This window comes from Felis catus, chromosome A2 (genome assembly GCF_018350175.1).
Source record: "Felis catus isolate Fca126 chromosome A2, F.catus_Fca126_mat1.0, whole genome shotgun sequence".
Taxonomy (NCBI): domain Eukaryota; kingdom Metazoa; phylum Chordata; class Mammalia; order Carnivora; family Felidae; genus Felis; species Felis catus.
The window spans coordinates 9,943,272-9,961,763 of NC_058369.1; the positions used below are offsets into that span (position 1 = coordinate 9,943,272).

The 18,492-nt window shown below is 58.5% G+C and overlaps 3 protein-coding genes across 5 annotated transcripts; 1 reads left to right on the forward strand and 2 right to left on the reverse strand.

Moving 5' to 3' along the window:
- The first annotated feature begins 1,944 nt into the window (after positions 1-1,944).
- Positions 1,945-6,165, forward strand: MISP3 (MISP family member 3). Of its 2 annotated transcripts, none has more exons than XR_891151.4 (3): positions 1,945-4,931; positions 5,307-5,526; positions 5,801-6,165. XR_891151.4 is itself a non-coding variant. In XM_023246229.2 (3 exons), the coding sequence occupies exons 1-3, from the start codon at positions 4,364-4,366 to the stop codon at positions 5,816-5,818; spliced, it is 660 nt and encodes a 219-aa protein (XP_023101997.1). In that variant the 5' UTR covers positions 1,953-4,363; the 3' UTR covers positions 5,819-6,165. The 2 variants fall into 2 exon arrangements, 1 of the variants encoding a protein (XP_023101997.1); XM_023246229.2 differs by having other exon boundaries at positions 1,953-4,931; positions 5,453-5,526.
- Positions 6,166-10,650: 4,485 nt separating this feature from the next.
- On the reverse strand, positions 10,651-13,804 carry CA2H19orf67 (chromosome A2 C19orf67 homolog). 2 transcript variants are annotated; one of them, XM_019818425.3, is made up of 6 exons: positions 13,300-13,804; positions 12,495-12,636; positions 12,272-12,372; positions 12,000-12,185; positions 11,513-11,647; positions 10,651-11,034 (listed from the first exon to the last, which is right to left on the reverse strand). In XM_019818425.3, the coding sequence occupies exons 1-6, from the start codon at positions 13,632-13,634 to the stop codon at positions 10,860-10,862; spliced, it is 1,074 nt and encodes a 357-aa protein (XP_019673984.1). In that variant the 5' UTR covers positions 13,635-13,804; the 3' UTR covers positions 10,651-10,859. The 2 variants fall into 2 exon arrangements, with proteins under 2 accessions (XP_019673984.1, XP_006928551.1); XM_006928489.4 differs by having other exon boundaries at positions 12,495-12,639; positions 13,300-13,803.
- Positions 13,805-14,860: 1,056 nt separating this feature from the next.
- On the reverse strand, positions 14,861-18,131 carry SAMD1 (sterile alpha motif domain containing 1). The gene is made up of 5 exons (XM_023246248.2): positions 16,828-18,131; positions 16,096-16,390; positions 15,908-16,004; positions 15,697-15,808; positions 14,861-15,598 (listed from the first exon to the last, which is right to left on the reverse strand). Exons 1-5 carry the CDS (start codon positions 17,785-17,787, stop codon positions 15,440-15,442), a joined length of 1,623 nt encoding a protein of 540 aa, XP_023102016.1. The 5' UTR covers positions 17,788-18,131; the 3' UTR covers positions 14,861-15,439.
- Positions 18,132-18,492: the final 361 nt, after the last annotated feature.

The following is an 18,492-nucleotide window of genomic DNA, read 5'->3' on the forward strand; positions in this document are numbered from 1 at the left end:
GGCACCAGCCTCCTTGCTATGCAGGAGAGCATTGAAAGGGAGAAGTACAGGAGGCCAGACTGAGACCTGGGGTTTCCCTGTGCCCCACATTCTAGTACGAAACTCCTAGGGATCCAAAATGTTTTTGTTTGAACCTGGCCTTCTAAGTCATTCTGAAAATGCATTTGCTATGATAAGAGAACACATTTAAAAAAATTTTTTAAAGTGTATTTATTTTGAGAGAGAGAGAGAGAGGGAGTGCACGTGGGGTAGGGACAGAGAGAGAGGGAGAGAGACTTCCAAGCAGGCTCTGCGCCGACACGGTGCGGATCCTGACGCGGGGCTCCAACTCGTGAATCGTGAGATCATGACATGAGCTGAAATCAAGAGTTGGACACCTAACGGACTGAGCCACCCAGGTGCCCCAAGATTGTTCTATTTATAATCGGGTCTGTCTCCCAAACTCAACTGTACCTTCCCAGTCTGATGTGTTTCTTTATTTCCAGCACGGGGGTAGGCGCCTAGTGAGTATCATTAAAGAATTCTTAAGCAACCGTTGTGTATCAGGTATTGTTCTAGGCATGAGGTAGTTGGGTCTAGAGGTGAGCAAACAGAAAATGCTGTAATGCAGCTCACTTTTGGTGGTGACGAGGAGAGAGCGATAATATACAGATAAAGGCAATTGGTAATAACTGCCATTTGGGTGAGTCACAGAAGATAGCAGGATTAGGGTTACGGAGAAGGGCTGTGTGTGATGCAGGGTGGGTGATCAGGGACTATTTGTCTAAGGAAGTGATATTTGAGTCAAGACCTGCATAGCTGAAGCCAGCCAGGGGGTGAGTCCTTCCAAGCAGAGAAAGAAAGGCAAGTCAGTGCAAAGGTCCTGAGGTAGGAGTGCAGTTGGGGGTTTGAGGGAAGCACAAAGGCTGGAATGGAGGAGTGAGGGAGAGTGTCAGAAGATGAGATCTGAGAAGTGGGCAGGGCCTTCTGGGTCAGAGTGGGGAGTCTGGGTTTTTCTGGTTGGTGGGTGGGGAGCCACCACTCAGTGAAGAGGGCAGTGTAGTGGCTGGGACTAGGGTGGAGAGAAGTGGACGAATTCAGAATATGTTTTGGAGGCAGAGTCAACAGATTCAACAGCAATCCAGCATGGGGATGGATTGGAACAGGGCTGAGAGAGAGAAGTTGAGGTAGATTCCTAGGTTTGGGGCGTGAAAAACAGAATGGATGAGTTGTCACACATGGTGAAGAGCAGGGCTGGAGTAGGGGCGGGAGCCGAGAGCTCAGTTTTGAAAATGTTCAGTTGGAGGGGCGCCGGGGTGGCTCAGCCGGTTGAGCCGCCCAACTTCGGCTCAGGGCATGATCTCACAGCTCGTGGGTTCGGGCCCCGCGTCGGGCTCTGTGCTGACAGCTGGACGCCGGGAGCCTGCCTGGGATTCTGTGTCTCCCTCTCTCTCTGCCCCTCCCCCGCTCACACTCCCTCTCTCTCTGTCTCTCAAAAACACATAAACGTCGAAAAAACCCAATTTTAAACCCAGAGGAGAAGTCAGAGGTAGAGATTTGAGAGACACCAGCACAGAGATGTTGTTTAAAGTATGAGGTTGTGGGGGCGCCCAGGTGGCTCCGGGGGTTAAGCCTGGGACTCTTGATTTCGGTTCAGGTTATGATCTCACCGTCCGTGAGTTCAAGCCTGTGTTGGGCTCCTCGTTGAAAGCGCAGAGGCTGCTTGGTATTCTCTCTCTCAAAATAAATAAATACACTTAAAAAAATAAAATAAAGTATGAGGTTGGAATTGGTCAGGGGCTGAGTGCTGGCAGGGAAGAGATGGCATACTCACACTGAGTAACTCATCAGAGCTCAGTCAAGAGTTAGGTTTTAAAAAAATGTTTGTTTATTTTTGAGAGAGAGGAAGAGAGGGGAGAGCAAGCAGGGGAGGGGCTGAGCCAGGGAGACAGGAAACCAAGCCTGCTCCTTGCTGACAGCAGAGAGCCAGATGCAGGGCTTGAGCTCACCAACGGCGAGACCATGACCTGAGCTGAGACCGGAGGCTTAACTGACTGAGCCACCCAGGCACCCCAAAAAAGAGTTGGTTTACAAAGGTTTGGGGAAACAATCTCTGTTAGCAACAGCCCGGGGCCGTATCCACGCACTGGCCTTGGCGAGAGAGCTGTGCGGAGTAACTACCAGCAGCGGGGGACCAAGCAGCGTGGCTTACGGGCAGGGGCATGGAATAAACGTGCTGACCTCACTCCCCCTCTCCCGTCAGCCAACCCCAGCGGAAGCCAGGGGGGAAAGGAAGCCTGTCCATGCAGGTGAAACAGAAGTCTGAGAAGAAACGCCTGAGAGGGAAACCAGGAGAAGACGGCATCCTCAGAGACCCAGGATTTAATGGAAGAGGAAGTCAGACCCGGAACCAGGGTCTGGCAAGTGAAGTCCATCCGTGACCTTGGATGGAAAAGGCTCGGTGGGGTGGTGGGACCCAGAGCCTTGTCAGTGCTGTCGAACATGAACAGGAGGCGATGAAGACGAGAGAATGCTGTAGACAACTCTTTCCAGAAGTAAAGCTTTAATCTTCATGACCCCCCCCCCCCCAGCAAGTGGACACCGCTCTGCCCATTTTACAGACGAGGGAACTGAGCCTCGGCGGAAGGCTGGTGCCTTGCGGAGGTTTTGCGTGGGATGGAACCCAGCTGGGCCCAATTCCAATTAGGCCAAAGGGGTCAGAGGGAGGAGCTTGAGACTAGGATCCCCGGGAAGGAGGGGAGTCACCAGAGTAGGCGGAGAGCTGGGGGAAGGAGTGATTGTTAATTGGATTATTGGAGGTTCCCAGGCTGTTCAGCAACCCCCCCCCCCAACCTTTCTCTAGGTAACTATATCTTTCTTCCTGGTCACCCTAGAACGGTAGAGTAGGGCCAGAGGACAGATTTGGGGAGAGCCTGGGGGAGGAGAGTGAAAATGTCTTTGGGGGTGGGTCGGCGCGGGGGCGTCGACCCTGCTGCCTCTGAACGCCAAGATCTGGCGCCAGCTGCGGAGAGCTGCTCCACACCGCAAGCCTGGATACCTCTCCGGGCCTTCCCAGCCGTCTGGGCCCAAGGTGACCGCCTTTCAACCGCAGCTGCTCCTCTAAGCCACGGGCGCGCTGGGTCTGTCCGTCCCTCTTCCCTCAGTCTGGAAGTGCACTTGGCCGCGGACGCCTTGCGGACTTTTCCAGGAGGGGTGCGGGGAAGCAGCCTGGGGCTTGACGCGAGCGGCGGGTCCACCTCTCGGAAGAAGCCTAGTGGAGCCCAGGCACTGGGCGGGGGGAGCTTGCGACGCGCCATGAGAGGGCTCCTGGCGCCCCCTTCAGTCTGAGCTGTGCGCTGCAGGGGTGGAACGTGGATGGACAGCCCGGGGGCGTTGCTGCCCGCTGGTCTGGGCGGGGCTAGCAAGGCTTCGGAAAGATGGCTTTGGAGCACACCGGCACCAGAAAGCCGGCGGTTCAAACACCCGACCCAGGACAGAGTTGGGGTCAAGCCTCCCGGGAATGCCGGGGACGTGAGGGCGAAAAGGTGCCAGGGTGGCGCCCCGTTAGTGGAACGGCACCCAGACTTGTCCCCCAGCCGGCGGGCCAAGTCTGGGGAAGCCCTCCTACGAGAAGTCTGGTGCCCTGAGCTGACCTGAGGCGCGTCAGTGAACCAAATGCAGTGCCCTGCCGGGGCGCCCCCGCCCCGAGGGCGGGGCCAGGGCGGGGCCCAAGTCTTTCCTGCAGGTGCAGGGGGCGGTGCCCGGCCCTGTCCCCGGGGGCCGTTCTCGGAGGCCAGGGGCGGGTCAGAGAAGCGGCTGAGGTAGGCGACGCCTTAGAACCCGCGGGCGGTGACTGTGCCACAGGTGCTGCGCAGGGCACCGTGTCTCAGCTCTGAGCATCAAAACTCCGGCTCTGGAAACTAAGGCTTCCGAACTGCTCCCAACCCTGGACACCGAGGCCCCCGGGCCGGAGAACGGAGCCCTGGGGTCGTCCGAAGCTCGGGGCCCCGAGCCCCCCGGGTCAGACATCGAAGTCCCGGGGCCTGCCGCAGAGCAGGACGCTGACGTACCCAGGCCAAGAGGCAAGGTCTCCGTGCTCTCCGCGGAGCAGGGCGCGGAGACCCCTGAGCGAGAGAGTGAAGTCCTTGGGCCATCAGCGGGGCTGCACACAGAACGCCCCGGGCCATCCGCAGCTGGGGGTTTTGAGAGTCTCGAGACAGGCGACGACAACCCCGAGCCGTCTGAAGCACGAAGCGCGGGGGTCCCGAAGCACTGTCCTCTTCAGTGTCCCGAGACCTCCTCCTCGGGGTCAGACTCGGAAGCCCCCCTGCTGCATTTTCTACTGCGCCCCGAGACCCCCCAACCGGTCCCCGGGAAGCCGCTCATGGAGACGCCCATCGAGCGAGAAATCCGCCGCAGCTGCGAACGCGAGGAGAGCCTGCGCCGGAGCCGGGGCCTGAGCCCAGGCCGCGCCGGCCGAGAACTCGTCGAGCTGCGCGTGCGACCGGTGCTCAGCCTGCCGGGCCCGGGCCCCGCGCTCCCGCGCGCCTTGGAGCGCGCGCGGGCGGGCGCGCAAATGCAGCGAGACATCGAGCGGGAGGCCCACCGTCAGGCGGCGCTGGCGCGTCCCGCGGCCCCAGAGCAGTGCGCCCGGCCGCCGCCGCAGCCGCTGGGCGAGCTCAAGCGATTCTTTGAGACCGCCGCGGGACGCGGCTCCTCGCCGGCGGAGGAAGGCGGCGCGGGCCCGCAGGGGCTGCCGGATCCCGGAGGCCGGCCTCGCTTGGCCGTGCAAGGCCGGTGCCCGGTGCTGGCCCGTGCCCCGCCGCGGGTCGCGCCGTCGCTGCTGGAGCAGGAGGTGCGCGAGGTGCATGAGCGCGAGCGGGAGCTGCAGCGCCAGAGGCTCAGCGTCTACGGCACCGCTGAGTTCAAGGAGCCCGCGCCAAGCCTCACGGGTAAGCCACGCGCGCCCCCACTCTAGGGACTCTCAGGGCTCCAGCCGCCCTCACCAACTGCCCAACTCCAGGAGCCTCTCTTCTGGCACTTAGGGTACCTCCTTGGGGCTCCCAGACTCCTGGGGCCCTCTCTCAACTCTCCGTTCACTGCCCCACCCCTTTAGGGCTGCTCTCTCTCTCTGTGCTCCACGCCCTACTCTGAATGGTCGACTCCTGGATACATCTCACCTAGGCTTTGGGTGGGAGGAAGGGAGGAGGATTCTAGATGTCTTTATCGGATTCCAGGGAACCTGCCTGGGTTCTGACACTCCTGGATGCTCCCTGTGAATTTGCGGGTTTCCACCTCCCCATTCTGGGTTCGCCTCCCTCCTTCAGGTTGCTCCCTCCTCCCGAATGGAGGCCTCCATGGGAAGGAGGGTAAACGCCTGTGTGTTTAAGGGGCGCGGCCGGTCTCCTTGGTGCTGGCCGCCTCCAGCTGGTGACAGGAGGGGAACCCCGGCTGAGTGCCCCTTCCCCCGCAGCGAGCAGGGGCGACGGAAAGCTGGCGGTGATCTGGCCTCCCCGCAGAAAGGCATCGGAGAACGGCTTGGAGCAGGTGGGAGCCCTTCCCCCCCCCCCCTTCCCTCAAGCGCAAGTCGCTCTTCCCTCACCTCTCCTCCCTGGGGCGTCAGGATGCTGGGCCACGGGAAGTGCACCCCCGCGCCCCCTGGGAAGTTACTCTGGGCTAGGACACAAAGTTCTGGACACGGCCGGGGGTGACGGGGATGCCATAGTCCTGGGAACCAAGCTGCCCCACCCTGTGCATGAGTGTCACTCCCACGGTGCCCGGGTCTCTGAGGTCGGCCTTCTGTCTGGCCTCCTCTCCCCAGGAGGAGCGGAAGCCTTGAGGTTCCAGTAGGTTGGGACACCCTGCCAGAGGTAACACGCACATCAGAGGAAACTGGTAGGGGCGCCAGGGAGTGCCCTCCGAATCCGCCGAAGGCCTGGAGAGGGTCAGCAGTCTGCTCCGGGGAAGATGAAATCGACCAGCTCCTCTTTGCGAAATTGACCATTCTCTTCTATAAAACTATTAGTCCACGTTGGGAAACACCACCACTGTCAATCCTGCCAGTGAAACTGTCCAGCCCTTCTCCGCCTAACTGCGAACTGAACTGGCCTCTGCCTCCGGCCTTTGCCGTTCGAGTAAATGCCTCGGCTACCCTCACTCCCCAATAAAGCCCCTTCTTTCTGGGCAGTGCAGGCTATTTTCCTCTGGGTCCTCTTACTTTGGGCTGGGGCGGGAGCGCGTTTGGCGGAAGAAGGCCTGAGGAAACCACAGGAGGTGCCAGCCGGAGTATGGAATGTGCCCTTATCGCCCAGTTCTGGGGCTGCTAGTCTCCCCCGGCCCGGCCCGGGTCCTGGTGCCCCCTGGCGGCGCGGGCGCGAACTGCGGTGTTCGGACAAACTGGCTCATGCCCTCCCTTTTTCCAGACTTCTTCAACATTTATTGTGCCAGTGCCAATGGTATGCCCGGGAGCTGGGCGCTGGCTAGACAGAGGTGATAAGAGGTTGTTCCTGATTTGGGGACGTAAGCAATACCTACAAAAAAAAAGGGGGGTGGTGGTGGCGGTGAGGGTGCAAACTTCTTTGCAGGGCATACAAAGCCATTTATGATCTGTCCAGCTGTTGCAAACCTCCCATGCGTGTAGACCCCAAATATTAAGGAGAGAAATGGGGTATGCTGGGAAATGCCTTGTTTCAATGCGCAGGTAAGTGTTCCTCCATATCCGTAGTGAGTGAGCTTCTGACTTCCAAAAGCAAGGGGGAAACCTAGCCTTTAAAAGAGAAATCTCGGGGTGCCTAAGTGGCGCAGTCAGTTGAGTATCCGTGGCTTGATTTCGGCTCAGGTCATGATCCCAGGATCATGGGACCAAGGCCTCCCTGCTTCCCCTGCCCCTGCTGAGCTCTTCAGTGAGTGTGGAGCCTGCTTAAGATTCTCTCTCCCTCCCCCTCTCTCTCTCCCCCTCCCCCCCCCCGCCCATCTTCCTGGCTTGCATGCCCTCTCTCTCTTAAAAAAAAAAAAAAAAGAGGGGTGCCTGGTGGCTCAGTCGGTTAAGCATCTGACCCTTGTTTTTGGTTCAGGTTATGATCTCACAGTTTGTGAGATTGAGCCCCACACCAGGCTCTGTGCTGGCAGTGCAGAGCCTGCTTGGGATTCTCTCTCTCTCCCTCTCTTTCTGCTCCTCCTCCAGTCATGCTGTCTCTTTCTCAAAATAAATACGTAAACTTAAAAAAATTTAAAAAAATTTTAATGTTAGAGAGAGAGAGCTAGAGCACAAGTGGGGGAGGGACAGAGAGAGAGGGGGAGACGCAGAATCTGAAGCCGGCCTCAGGCTCTGAGCTGTCCGCACACAGCTGATGCGGGCATCGAACTTGTGAACCGTGAGATCATGACCTGAGCCAAAGTTAGTCGCTCAACCGACTGAGCCACCCAAATAAATAAACTTAAAAAAATGTTTTATTTATTTTTGAGAGAGACAGTGTAAGCACGGGAGGGTCAGAGAGAGAGGGGGGAACAGAGGATCTGAAGTGGGCTCTGTGCTGACAGCAGACAGCCTGATGTGGGGCTCAGTCTCACAAACTGTGAGATCACGACCTAAGCCGAAGTTGGACGCTTAACCGACTGAGCCACCAAATGCCCCTAAATAAGTAAACTTTAAAAAAAAGAGAAAGAAAGAAATCTACTGAACTTTCTTTTTTTTTTTTTTTAACATTTATTTATTTTTGAGACAGAGAGAGACACAGCATGAACGGGGGAGGGGCAGAGAGAGAGGGAGACACAGAATCCGAAGCAGGCTCCAGGCTCTGAGCCACCAGCCCAGAGCCCGACGCGGGGCCCCAACTCACGGACCGCGAGATCGCGACCTGGCTGAAGTTGGACGCTTAACCGACTGAGCCACCCAGGCACCCCTCTACTGAACTTTAAATGTGACTACTTAGAAATATTTTTAAATGGGGTGTGGGGCACAGGCATGTTAATAAGCAAAGCCTGTTTGTAGTAGAGCTTGTAGCTGTCAATTGCCAAGCCCTCCTTAATTTCCCTCCCAAGCCAGGGGGCTCAGGCCCCTCCCCCCGATGGAGTTGAAGAGTTTGTGGACACCCTAAGTTGAAAAAGTGTATCGTTGCAGTTGTATTCTGTGGTTTTAGGGTATCAGCTTCTTAGGGGTGCACTGAGACCCAGAAAAGACCCAGGAATGATTTAGAATCGTTGTTTAAACTCTTGGATTTGTCCAACACTGTATGCCCTGGGTCTAGCAACAGACTTGATCCTACATAGGACAAGTGGCTAATGAAGAACTAAAGAATGCTCACACAGCATTGCACCCCAAGAGCAGCTCAGCCCAAGAAGGAACCACACCCCATCCCATCATCACCACACTGAGCACATGCTTGATGGTGACTTTCAAAGGTCTGGAGAGAAAACAAAGAGCCAGTGCTGCCAGGGTGGGAAATGGAAACACCCAGAGCACATTAAAAAATATATATATATTTTTTTGGGGGGGCGGGCAACGAGAGAAGAAGAGAATTTCAAGCAGGCTCTGCACTGTCAGTAAAGAGCTGGACATAGGGCTGGAACTCACGAGCTGCAAGATCATGACCTGAGCCGAAATCAAGAGTCACAGGCTCAACTGACTGAGCCTCCCGGGGGGGCCCAGCATCTGTATTTGTTAAAGCTCTACGGGTGCTTTCCACATGGAGCCAAGTTGGAGGACCATCATGTAGATGTAGGCCAGCAGTCCTCAAAGTGTAGTGCCTGGACCAGCAGCATCAGATTTTGGCTTGGGATTTTGTCAACAAACACACATTCTTGGGTCCCACCCCAGACTTAAAAATCAAACCTTCCACAGGATTCCACACTCAAGTTGGAGAATCATGCGTATAGATAGTTCCTGAGCGACAGGATCCAGGAAATCAGGCCTGTTTCTTTCCTCTCCCAGCACCTCACACCAGAAACCTTTAATGTTTATTTATTTTTGAGAGAGACAGAGAGAGAGCACGGACTTAAGCAGGGGAGGGCAGAGAGGGAGACAGAATCTGAAGAAGGCTCCAGGCTGCGAGCTGCCAGCATGGAGCCCAACGTGGGGCTCGAACTCACGGACTGAGAGATCCTGACCTGAGCGCAAGTTGGATGCTTAACCGACTAAGCCACCCAGGTGCCCCCAGAAGCCTTTAGTCTTAAGTGGCCTGTGGATTTGTCTTAAGGGAGACAGTCTCAAGCTATGTGTGGCTGGTCTGAACTGAAATATGCTGGAAGTATGAAATACCAGATTGCAAAAACTCAGTACCCCCAAAAGGGAAATATCTCACCCATAGTTTCTCGCATAGATTATAGGTTGAAATAATATTTTGGATATGTTGGGTTAAATAAAAATATCACTAAAATTAACCTGACCTTATTTTTTTTTTACCTCATTTTTAATTTTTATTATTTTGAGACACAGAGAGGGAGACAGAATCTCAAGCAGAGCCCCATGAGGGGCTCAAACTCAAGAATGGTGAGATCATAACCTGAGTGGAAGAGTTGGATGCTTAACGGGCTAAGCCACTCAGGCGTCCCTTTACCTCATTTTTCATATGTGGTTACTAGAAAGTTTGAAATTACATGTGACTTGCGTTTTGGGCTCAATTTAAACTTCTATTTAATTAAGCTAGAGTCTTACAGTGTATGTCACAGGGACTAACTTAAATCAGTATTAGGCAGCTTCAGAATCCCCTTGAACTCATTCAGACCAAAAAATCTTTGATGAAATCAGAAATTGTCACCAGAAGCTGTCTCCCCCCGCCCCCCCCCCCAAAGATAAAAGGTTTTGGCGTCCAGTCTTGATTCATTTTACCTCTCACGCCCGTTTTTGTCATCTTAAGCTGGTGCTTACAATACTATGTGCCTTTGTGCCTGGGAGTTTTAGGTAAGCGAGTGCTTTGCTCAAAAGCATAAATGCTAGGTCTCTCCTCCGACGACTCCAAAAATGTTACCAGGAATGAAAAGGCAGCCCCTACGGGGGTAACTGGCAGATGAGTGACACCCGGGTCAGGAATGACACCCTTCCCTTCGCAAGGGACCAGCTGTAATCAGAAAGACCCGGTTCAGGATGGAGCTCCGCCACTCGCGCGCTGTAGCTTTCGAAGAGGTGAGTTCACTTCTCTCAACCCGTGACTCCTTTCCAGTCCAAGGTTGGAGTGGAGCTTAGAGATCCCAAGCTGGAGTTCCTTACGGCTTTCCCATCCCGCGCGCGCCCCGGACACCCCGCGAAGTAAGATGACCTGCCCACTCCACGACCCAAAAGCTGGAAGAGGAAGATTTGACTCTGGCCTTTAGGAAACTGATCACGGGCCCTTTGCTGATGCACGTCGGGAAATATAGTCTCTTCGGTAAAAAGAAGTCACTTCCGGGTCAAAATATGAGAGTGGGCGTGGCCCCGGGGGTCCCTTCCCCCATTGGGCGTTGAATTTCCCGGCTACCCAAAACTTGAGGTTTTCTGGGTTCCGGTTGTTGACAGGCACTGCTACTTCCCTTTTAGCTTCATGTGCGCCTCTGCGCATGCCTTGAGAGCTGGTCCGCCAGTCAGGGGACTTTGGTTTTGTTTCAAAGACTACATTTCCCAGAAGGCCGCGCAGGTGGGCGGGGCCTCCTCGCCCCAAGGGGTGGGGCGCGGCGCACCGAGCGGACGCCGAGCCTGTGACCTCTTTCTTTCTTTTATTTAACGCAAAACTGGTGTGTCCCCGCGCAGGGCTTCGCGGCCAGGTCGGACCCGGTGCGAACGGGCCAGCTTGGCCTGGCCCCTTGGAAGGCGAGGCCGAGGTGCACTAGGAGAACGAGTGAGCCCCTCCCCTGCTCCCTCTCCTGGAGTTTGGAACTGTCAGGCTCCGGCTCCCATTCTCTCTCCAGGTTCAAGACCCCTGCGCGGCCCACGCCGCGGGCCCCGCCGCGCTCGGGGGACGGGCCGGGCCTGACTGGCCCGTGAGGATCTGCACCAGCAGGTCGGTGGCCAGCATGTGCGAGGGCTCCTCGAAGCCGATGGTCAGCAGTTGCTGGTAGTCCCCAGGAGGCTGCGGGCACAAGATCCTGGGGGCAGGGACAGACAGGCCGGGACGTGAGCGCCCCCAGCTTCTCGGGAACCCCTCCCCTCCGAGTGAGAGGCCGGTGGCTGAAAGAGGCTTTGTTTCAGCTGGGGGGGGGGGGTGGGAAAAACCCTGGAGGGGGGAGTGCTTTTCTTGTTGCTGAGAAGCCTAGAGCTAATGGCTCTGGGAGGTTGAACAACTCTAGCCCTGACCTGGCCTATCACCCAGTTAAACTTAGCTGTGTGCCCTTGGGCAGGTAACTTAACCTCTCTGAGCACCTGTTTTTTCTTTGTAAAATGGGGCCTGTAGTATAGACCTCAATGGGTTGTGACACAAGTCTGCATAAAGCACTTTTCAGGGCACAATAAAATTCTCTCCTTATTACCAAGGGAAATAATGTGGGGGGAAGTGGATGGTCTTTGGTGAGGTTCTGCCCCTCCCTCCAGGGCCCAAGCCCACCTTGCCATTGTCCTAGTTCTTACCATGAATAAAGGTCATCCTCAGCTGGTCCTAGCGGCACCCATCGGCCAATGGACCACAACTTCTGGATCTGGGGGCATGAATTGGCTGGACTCTTGCCTGTGTCTTCCCATGTATCTCGATAGCACAGGAAGTAGCTGGGAGGGGAGGAGGGTATTAATTAAGAATGAGCAGTTTCCTTCTTCAGTTGAGGGCTTTGATTGGGGGGGTGGGGGGCGTGAGGTGGAAACTCATCAGAATTTGCCCTCAAGTTCTCAGGTAGGGATGTGGCTCCAGACGGAGGCCTTTTCTCCTTGCCAGCCTACTTTCAAGATGAGGACTTTTTTAATGGGAGGGTGATTTTTTTTTTAAAAAGTGGGGATGGCCTTTCAAAGATCTTTGGTTTCCCGCCGGGCTTTCCATGCTTTGGTGGTGGTGGTGGTGGTTCAGAGGCCCACACTGGCATTCTGCACAGAGAGGGGAGAACTTTCATTCTCTCAGGGGACTCACTAATCCACGCGGGAATCTTGCCCCCTGCCGCTGGGCTCTGGGGCGGTTTCCAGATTCCAGCGCATCTTCTTATAGAGGTATCGGGGGAAGCGGCTGGCGGTGTAAGCGGCTGGGGCACAGTATCTGAAGATGGACACCTCGTGGGACGGGCTGATGGAGAACCTTCCGCAGAAGAAACAGGAGATACTGGCAGGAGACAGGACGGTGGGAAATGAGGCTGGGCTCTGGACGCCACCCTCTCCCCACCCCACTCCCGTCTCCTACCCTTTTACCTTAGGGGGTCGGTCTCCTCCAGGTCCACAAACCCAAAGGAGGCATACATGAGGACCAGCTGTTCTAGGCGCAGGGTCAGCTGTTGGGAGATCTCCAACAGCTGCATGGAAGAGGGGGCATAATGAGATTAGCTGGCCTGCCCGCATCGCCCTCCCCCCACCATTTCCCAACCCCGAGGAACGAAGAAAGGGGCACAGGGTCTAGAAAACCTGCTCCACACACCCCCTTTCGGACCAGCTCCTGCAGGACTCCATAGATGGGGGGCACACTCCTCGCGGCTGCCTCCAGGTAAAGAAAGTAGGGCTCACACATCTGTAAGAAGGTGGGCATGGCCTTTGCCAGCTGTTCCTTCTGCACTCGGTCCCTGCTAAAGAGAGAAAGGGGCCTTTGCCTGGGGTCCCTCATTCCCCACTCACTGGCAACCAGTCTTCCTGGCCTGGAACCCCTATGACAAAATCCCCCTGCGCCAGGACTTTCTCAGAGTATCTCCCGGGACCATTTGCATCAAAGCCATTTGGAACACTTGTTAAGGTGCTGACACCTGAATTCCACAACTGACTTTCCACTCAAAATGTCCTGTAGGGTGGAGCCCAGAAATCTAGGGTTTCAACAGCCTCCCAGAGGATTCCAATGGATACTGAAATGTGAGAATTACAGTCTCTTCTCCCCTGGGCTGGGAATCACATTATCCTTTGGGGTCCCACGCTGGTAGCCAGAGGGCCAAGTCTGGCACAGATTGGTTTTGTTGAGCCTGCCCAGGGCTCAAAATATAAGCCAACAGTTAAAAACTAGGAGAACCGTCCTCGTGAATTGGCAACCCCTGGGGGCCGTGTAATAGCAGGCCCTCCCTAACCCCAAATTTCTACACAGTCCTTATCACTCTTCGAAATTGGATCCTCAGTTAACTAGCTTCATTTACTGTCTCTGGCTCCTAATGCTTTTGAGTTTGCGAACCTAGCGTGCGTTGCCTATCCTGTTGCTCTCCTCAGTCTCATTCCGAGGGACCTAGGACCCCACCCAGCACCACCTGTAAAGTAAGTAGCTCTGGAAATCATCTGCCTTCTTGAGCAGGTAGCGGAGCTGTTCGGTGATGGGGCTGAACATGGTGTCCAAGGGTAGGCGAGGAGGGGCGGGCCCTGGGCCCGGGGCCAGAGGCTCGGGGGAAGGAGTAGCGGTAGAGGCCTCGGGGAGCTGTCCCTGGACGTCCTCCGGTTCCGCCTCGGGTGGGTCCCCAGGTCCGCCAGGGGACGCCAACCAGGAGGGATCTCCGCAGGGCTGTGCCCCAGGTTCCAAGTCGTCCGCGGGCGGTGTTTCCCCAGGGCCGGGGGGCAGCGGCTCCACGAACCACTGCTCGGTAGCCATCGTGGGGCCGCAGGAGGGGAACGCAGCTCTTTAAGCCGCCGCCGCTCTCGGCCGCGGGTTTGACCCCGCCCCGGGAACCTCGGACTTGCCGGGACTGGGAGCGCGGCCCCCTCCAACTCGCCCCTGCCTCGACCTCTCGGTCGGGGCGGCGCCGCGCGGAGGGAGTTCGCCTCGTTTGAATTTCAACACGCAGGAGGGGCGCGCCGCTCCGGTCCGCGGTGCGCGCCCGCGGGGTCCCGCGCAAACGCGCGCTCCCGGAACCTGGCTTGGGGGACGCGTCCGAGGGGGGCGACCTGGGCCGGTCCTGGCGCGGCCATGTCCCGGGGTGTGGCTGGGGGGGCCAGCGCCTTTCTCGCTCCTAAGCCGTTTCCTGGGGAGGAGGGGTCTTTACCGAGCGTCCAAACTCGGGGCGCAGGTACATAAAGGGAGGAAGCCCCGGCCTCGAGAAGTCTCTGACTCTCTGGCTCCAGAATCTGTATATTAAAAAACAAACAAACAAACAAAACCCCCCAAAACACTACTCTAATGGAGTTGAGAAACTGCATTAGAACTTAGTGGGGATTGGGATATCAGTGGCTGCTTTCTACGGATAACAATCCTAAAAATCTTCACTTGGAAAAACGTGCGTGTCCCATGGTCTCATCCCTTCTGTTCCTCTTACTGGTGAGGACCGGTGAAGCCTGGAGACCCTACCATGGGCCCAAGACAGACCCCTGCCCCCAATAGTTATAGACTGGATTCTTGGTGGCTTGCAAAGGCTGACTACATACGGCTATAAAGCTAAATAATTACATTTAAAAAGACTCTGGGTAAAGAACTCAGACAGGTGTCTGACCCCACCCTGTGTGACCCTGAGCAAGCATCTTTGCTGTGCTGAGCCAGTTGCCTCTTCTGGAAAGTGGGTTTTTATGAGCTCTCTGCCTCACTGGGCTGGGGAGAGAACAACCGAGAAAATGCTCATAAAGCCTAGTTAACTGCTGGTCACTCAACAAGTATTTGAGCACCTACTGTGTGCCAGAGCACTGTTCTGAGCCTGGGGAGAGGACGGCACCTGATCTCCTGGAGCACTTCGGGTTCTAGCTGGCTGTGAGGCAGCCCCGTGCCCTACCTGGCTTCCTCCTCCAACAACTCTGTGTTAACCTAGACTCTCCCCGGAGGGCCCCCCCCCCCCCCCGTTTGCTCTTCACCCCCCTCCCCCACTCCATTCATGAAGTGAACGCCCGGCATTTTTTTTTTTTTAAAACTTTATTTAAAAAACCTTCGGTGCAATATTAAAAAGCAATACGGCCAGCTGGAGCGACAACCAACAGAAAGAAAGAGGGTTAGGGAAGACCCAGGGACCCCACCCCGGCTATTCCCAGGGGCTGGAGGCCAGGGGCAGACCGGGATGGGGCGTGGGTGGTGGGGGAGAGAGGAAAGGCCACCCACCAAAATGAACAGGCAGAACAAAACATTTATATAGGAAACATCTGGCTGAACTGAAGAGGACCTAGGGGAGATGGGAAGCCCCCATTTTTTTTTTTCAAAAATGTCCTAGACTTGGGGGGGGGGAGAGGTTGGCTTCCTGGGGTGAAATGAGCAGGCCCTGTTCTCACCCCACACTCCTCTATCATGGAGTACAGGATGTGCTGGGGGCCAAATGTATGTATGCTGGGGAAACACAGGGAAGAGAGGAGTAGGGAGGAACACCCCCTCACTGGAATCTGTTAGGAGGGCTGAGAGCGTCCCCATCCAGCTCCTGGACTCTGGGGGTTTCGGGTGAGATGGGGGCTGGAATGGGTTGGGGCAGGGGAGAGGCTGGGTGCTCAGCCTAGAAAGCCATCGGGGTCGTCATCCTCAAAGTGGCCTTGCTGCAGCACCTTGATGTGGTGCTCGTAGATTTTCAGGGCTGGGCCCAGGCGGATGGACAGGCCAGTCAGCACATCTGTGCGCTGCATGAGCAGCAAAGACTTGCCATCGATTTCCTGGGTGGGACAGACAGACAGAGTCAGAGCAGATCCCCCTTCCCCCCACCACTGAGGCCCTGGGATAGAGAGGGGTACATTGAGGGTTGGGAACTCACCTGCTCTTGGAAAGCTGTTGCCTGCTCGGGGAAGCCGGCCTCAGTGAAGTACTCGACCACGTCCATCACTGTCCACTCCACAGGGTCAGCCGGCTTCTCTTTGCGCCCAGAACTGTGGCAGAACAAGGGGAACCAGTGAGTAGCGATAACTCCTCTGGTTCTATCACACGTCGGTAGGCAACATGCCCATGGCTCAAATACCCCAACTTACGGACAGCCAAAGGGGGTCCCATCAGCCCCAGGGAGGGCTGGTTTTCCTGGGGGCAAAGGCACAGGGGACGGGGAGTCTGGCCCAGTGGCAGCAGAGGCTGGGAAAGAAAAAGCACATGCCTGTGGCTTTGTCTTGGGGCTCAGTTCCTCCCCATCAGGCAACCTTCCCCAACTCAGAGAGATCCTTACCTGATCCCCCTTCCTTATTCATGGCTGCCATGGAGAACACTTGGCGGGTACCACTGCCTGGTGCTGGCCCCCGGCCCTCATCCTGGCCCTGGAGGGGTCCACAGGGTGTCCACTCCTTGACCCTCTCCTTGGCACTCTGAGGGCCTCGCTCGCCATTAAGCTGGTGGTGCTGGGCACCTGCTGGACGGTCACCCTCCGGCACTTCGGATCCCTCTGACACATCGTCTTCATCATCTTCATCTTCATCATCTTCTTCCTCTTCTTCCTTCTCAAGCACCCGCTCTTCTCCACCTCTCTGGTGCCCGGGAGAGAAGCAGGAAAAGGTTAGTGGCTGTTCTGGCCTTTCGCCCAGTCCCTGTGATCCAGGATCGAGGGGTGTGCTTACCACCCACCTTTAATATCAACGCGGACTAACTTTTACGCATTCAGTCCGTGCCACGCTCTGTGTTAATAAAGCCCTCAGTAGCCAAATCTCACTAAACTCGCTCAACCACCTCAAGGGGTCGCTACTGCTATTAAGTCGCGTTGTACAAGCAGAGGAAACTGAGGCTCGGGAAGATTAAGTCACTTGCCAAGGTCACCACGGGCCGAACCCGCAGGGGAGACGCGAAAAGCCAAGGCCGCCCGCCACCCGGTTCCTCCCGGGACTCGCGCCCCACCACCAACTTCGCCCGCACCTGCCTACAGCGCGGCACCCACCCCCCCACCCCGCCCTTTCCCCGGCGCGCTCACCTTGCTCCGCGACGCGCGGGCGCTGGCGGCCGGCGGCGCCCGTCCGGGCCTGTCCCCGCGGGGCAGTGCGAGCGCTCCGAGGCGGGTGCGCTCCAGGCGGCCCCGCGCTGCCGCCTCTTCCTCCAGCAACCCCTGCACGCGGCCGCGGGTCAGGCGACCGCCGGCGCCGCCGCTGCCCCCGAGGTAGCGCACGACTTCCCGCAGGCTCACGGGCCGCGCCGGGCCGCCGGCCCGCGCCGCGCCCCCCTCCGGCGGCTGCTGTGGCTGCGGCGGCGGCGGCTGCTGCTGCTGTGGCGGCGCCGGCGGCTGTGGCGGCGGCGGCAGCGGCGGCTCCCGGGCGGCGACGGCGGGCGGGGGGGCGCGGCGCGGGCCGGCCGGGGGCGCCACTGCCGGAGGAGCGGCAGGCGCGGGCGGCGGCGCGGCCAGGGGCGCGGCCCGCTGCGCGCGGGGGCCCGGCTGCGCGGGGCCGGGCGAGGGGGGCGCTGTGGCGGCGGCAGCGGCGGCCGCGCGGGGCGCCCGGGCCGGGGCGGCGGCGGCGACGGGCGCGGGCGGTGGCGGCGGGGCGGGCGTGGGCGGCGGCGCGGCGGCGGCGGCGGCGGCGGCTGGGCCCCCGCGGGGGGCGCGCGGCGGGGCCGGCGGGGTGGCTCCGCGCCGGGGCGGCTGGACGCGCGCCGCGTTGCGGTACGAGATGCTCCCCTTGTAGCTGACCCGGAGCACGGCGCGCTGCTGGATCAGTTTCTCGAGCTCGGCGCGCGTGCGCTCCGGCTCCGGGCCGTGCCGCCGCCGCACCATCCGGCAGATGCGCTCCAGGTCCGGCCGCGCCTTGCGCGAGCGCAGCGAGTCGATGGTGTCCAGGATCCACTCTTGGTAGTGCGGGGAAGCGGCGGACGACGAGGCAGCGGCCGCCGTGGTGGCGGCCGCCGCCGTCTCCGGCGGGGGTAGGGCCGGGGGCCCCGCCATGCCTCCCGCCCGGCCCGGCTGCACCGTGCGCGCTGCCTCCCTCCCAGCGCGGCGCCCCCCTCTCCGGCTCCCCTCCCTCCGCCGCTGCCCGCCTCCTCCGCCTCCCCCCCCGGGGGGCGCAGCGCCTCGGCGGAGCGGCGGCGGCGCTGCTGTTTCTTTGCAAAAAAAAAAAAAAAAAAAAAAAAAGCGAGAGAGAGGGAGCGAGAGAGAGAAAAAACAGTGAGAGAGAAAGAAAAGAGAGAAAAAAATATGCACACACTCACTCACTCGCACGCACGCACACACAGACCCGCTTCTGCTGGGCGCGCGCGGGGCCGGGGATGCGAGGAGGGAGGAGGGGAGCGCGGCGCGGCCGGCCCCTCCCCGCCGCCGCCGCCGCCGCACGCGCGCCCTGCGCCCGGGACACTCCGGCCCCCCTTCCTTCCCTCCCTCCCTCCTCCCCGCCGCCCGCCTTCCTCCCTCCCACCCCCACGCGCCCGCTTTTAAGGTGGAGCTCGGGCCCCCCGCCCGCCCCCTTTACCCTGCGCTCTCGCTCACTCTGGCTCGCTCCGGCCCCCCCTTACAACTCCCGCGCGCTTTTTAAGGAGGCGCCGTGGAGTTGGCGCCGGGGCGGGGGCGGGGGAAAGCGGCGGGCGGGGGAGGGGGAGGGGAGCGCCGGGGGGAGGGGAGAGGGGGCGGGCGGGGCGGGCGGGCGGCGCTCGGCCG

Excerpts from the sequence above, each read along its gene's own strand:
- CA2H19orf67 (XM_006928489.4), bottom strand. The coding sequence starts at position 13,634 with ATGGCTACCGAGCAGTGGTTCGTGGAGCCGCTGCCCCCCGGCCCTGGG. Across the intron at positions 12,373-12,494 it reads AGGAGCTGGTCCGAAAGGGG|CTGTTGGAGATCTCCCAACA; the intron begins GTGTGTGGAGCA and ends TCTTCCATGCAG. Across the intron at positions 11,035-11,512 it reads GAGGATGACCTTTATTCATG|GATCTTGTGCCCGCAGCCTC; the intron begins GTAAGAACTAGG and ends CCCTGCCCCCAG.
- MISP3 (XM_023246229.2), top strand. The coding sequence starts at position 4,364 with ATGGAGACGCCCATCGAGCGAGAAATCCGCCGCAGCTGCGAACGCGAG. Across the intron at positions 4,932-5,452 it reads GCCCGCGCCAAGCCTCACGG|CGAGCAGGGGCGACGGAAAG; the intron begins GTAAGCCACGCG and ends CTTCCCCCGCAG.
- SAMD1 (XM_023246248.2), bottom strand. The coding sequence starts at position 17,787 with ATGGCGGGGCCCCCGGCCCTACCCCCGCCGGAGACGGCGGCGGCCGCC. Across the intron at positions 16,391-16,827 it reads CCCGCGCGTCGCGGAGCAAG|AGAGGTGGAGAAGAGCGGGT; the intron begins GTGAGCGCGCCG and ends CCCGGGCACCAG. Across the intron at positions 15,599-15,696 it reads CAACAGCTTTCCAAGAGCAG|GAAATCGATGGCAAGTCTTT; the intron begins GTGAGTTCCCAA and ends TGTCCCACCCAG.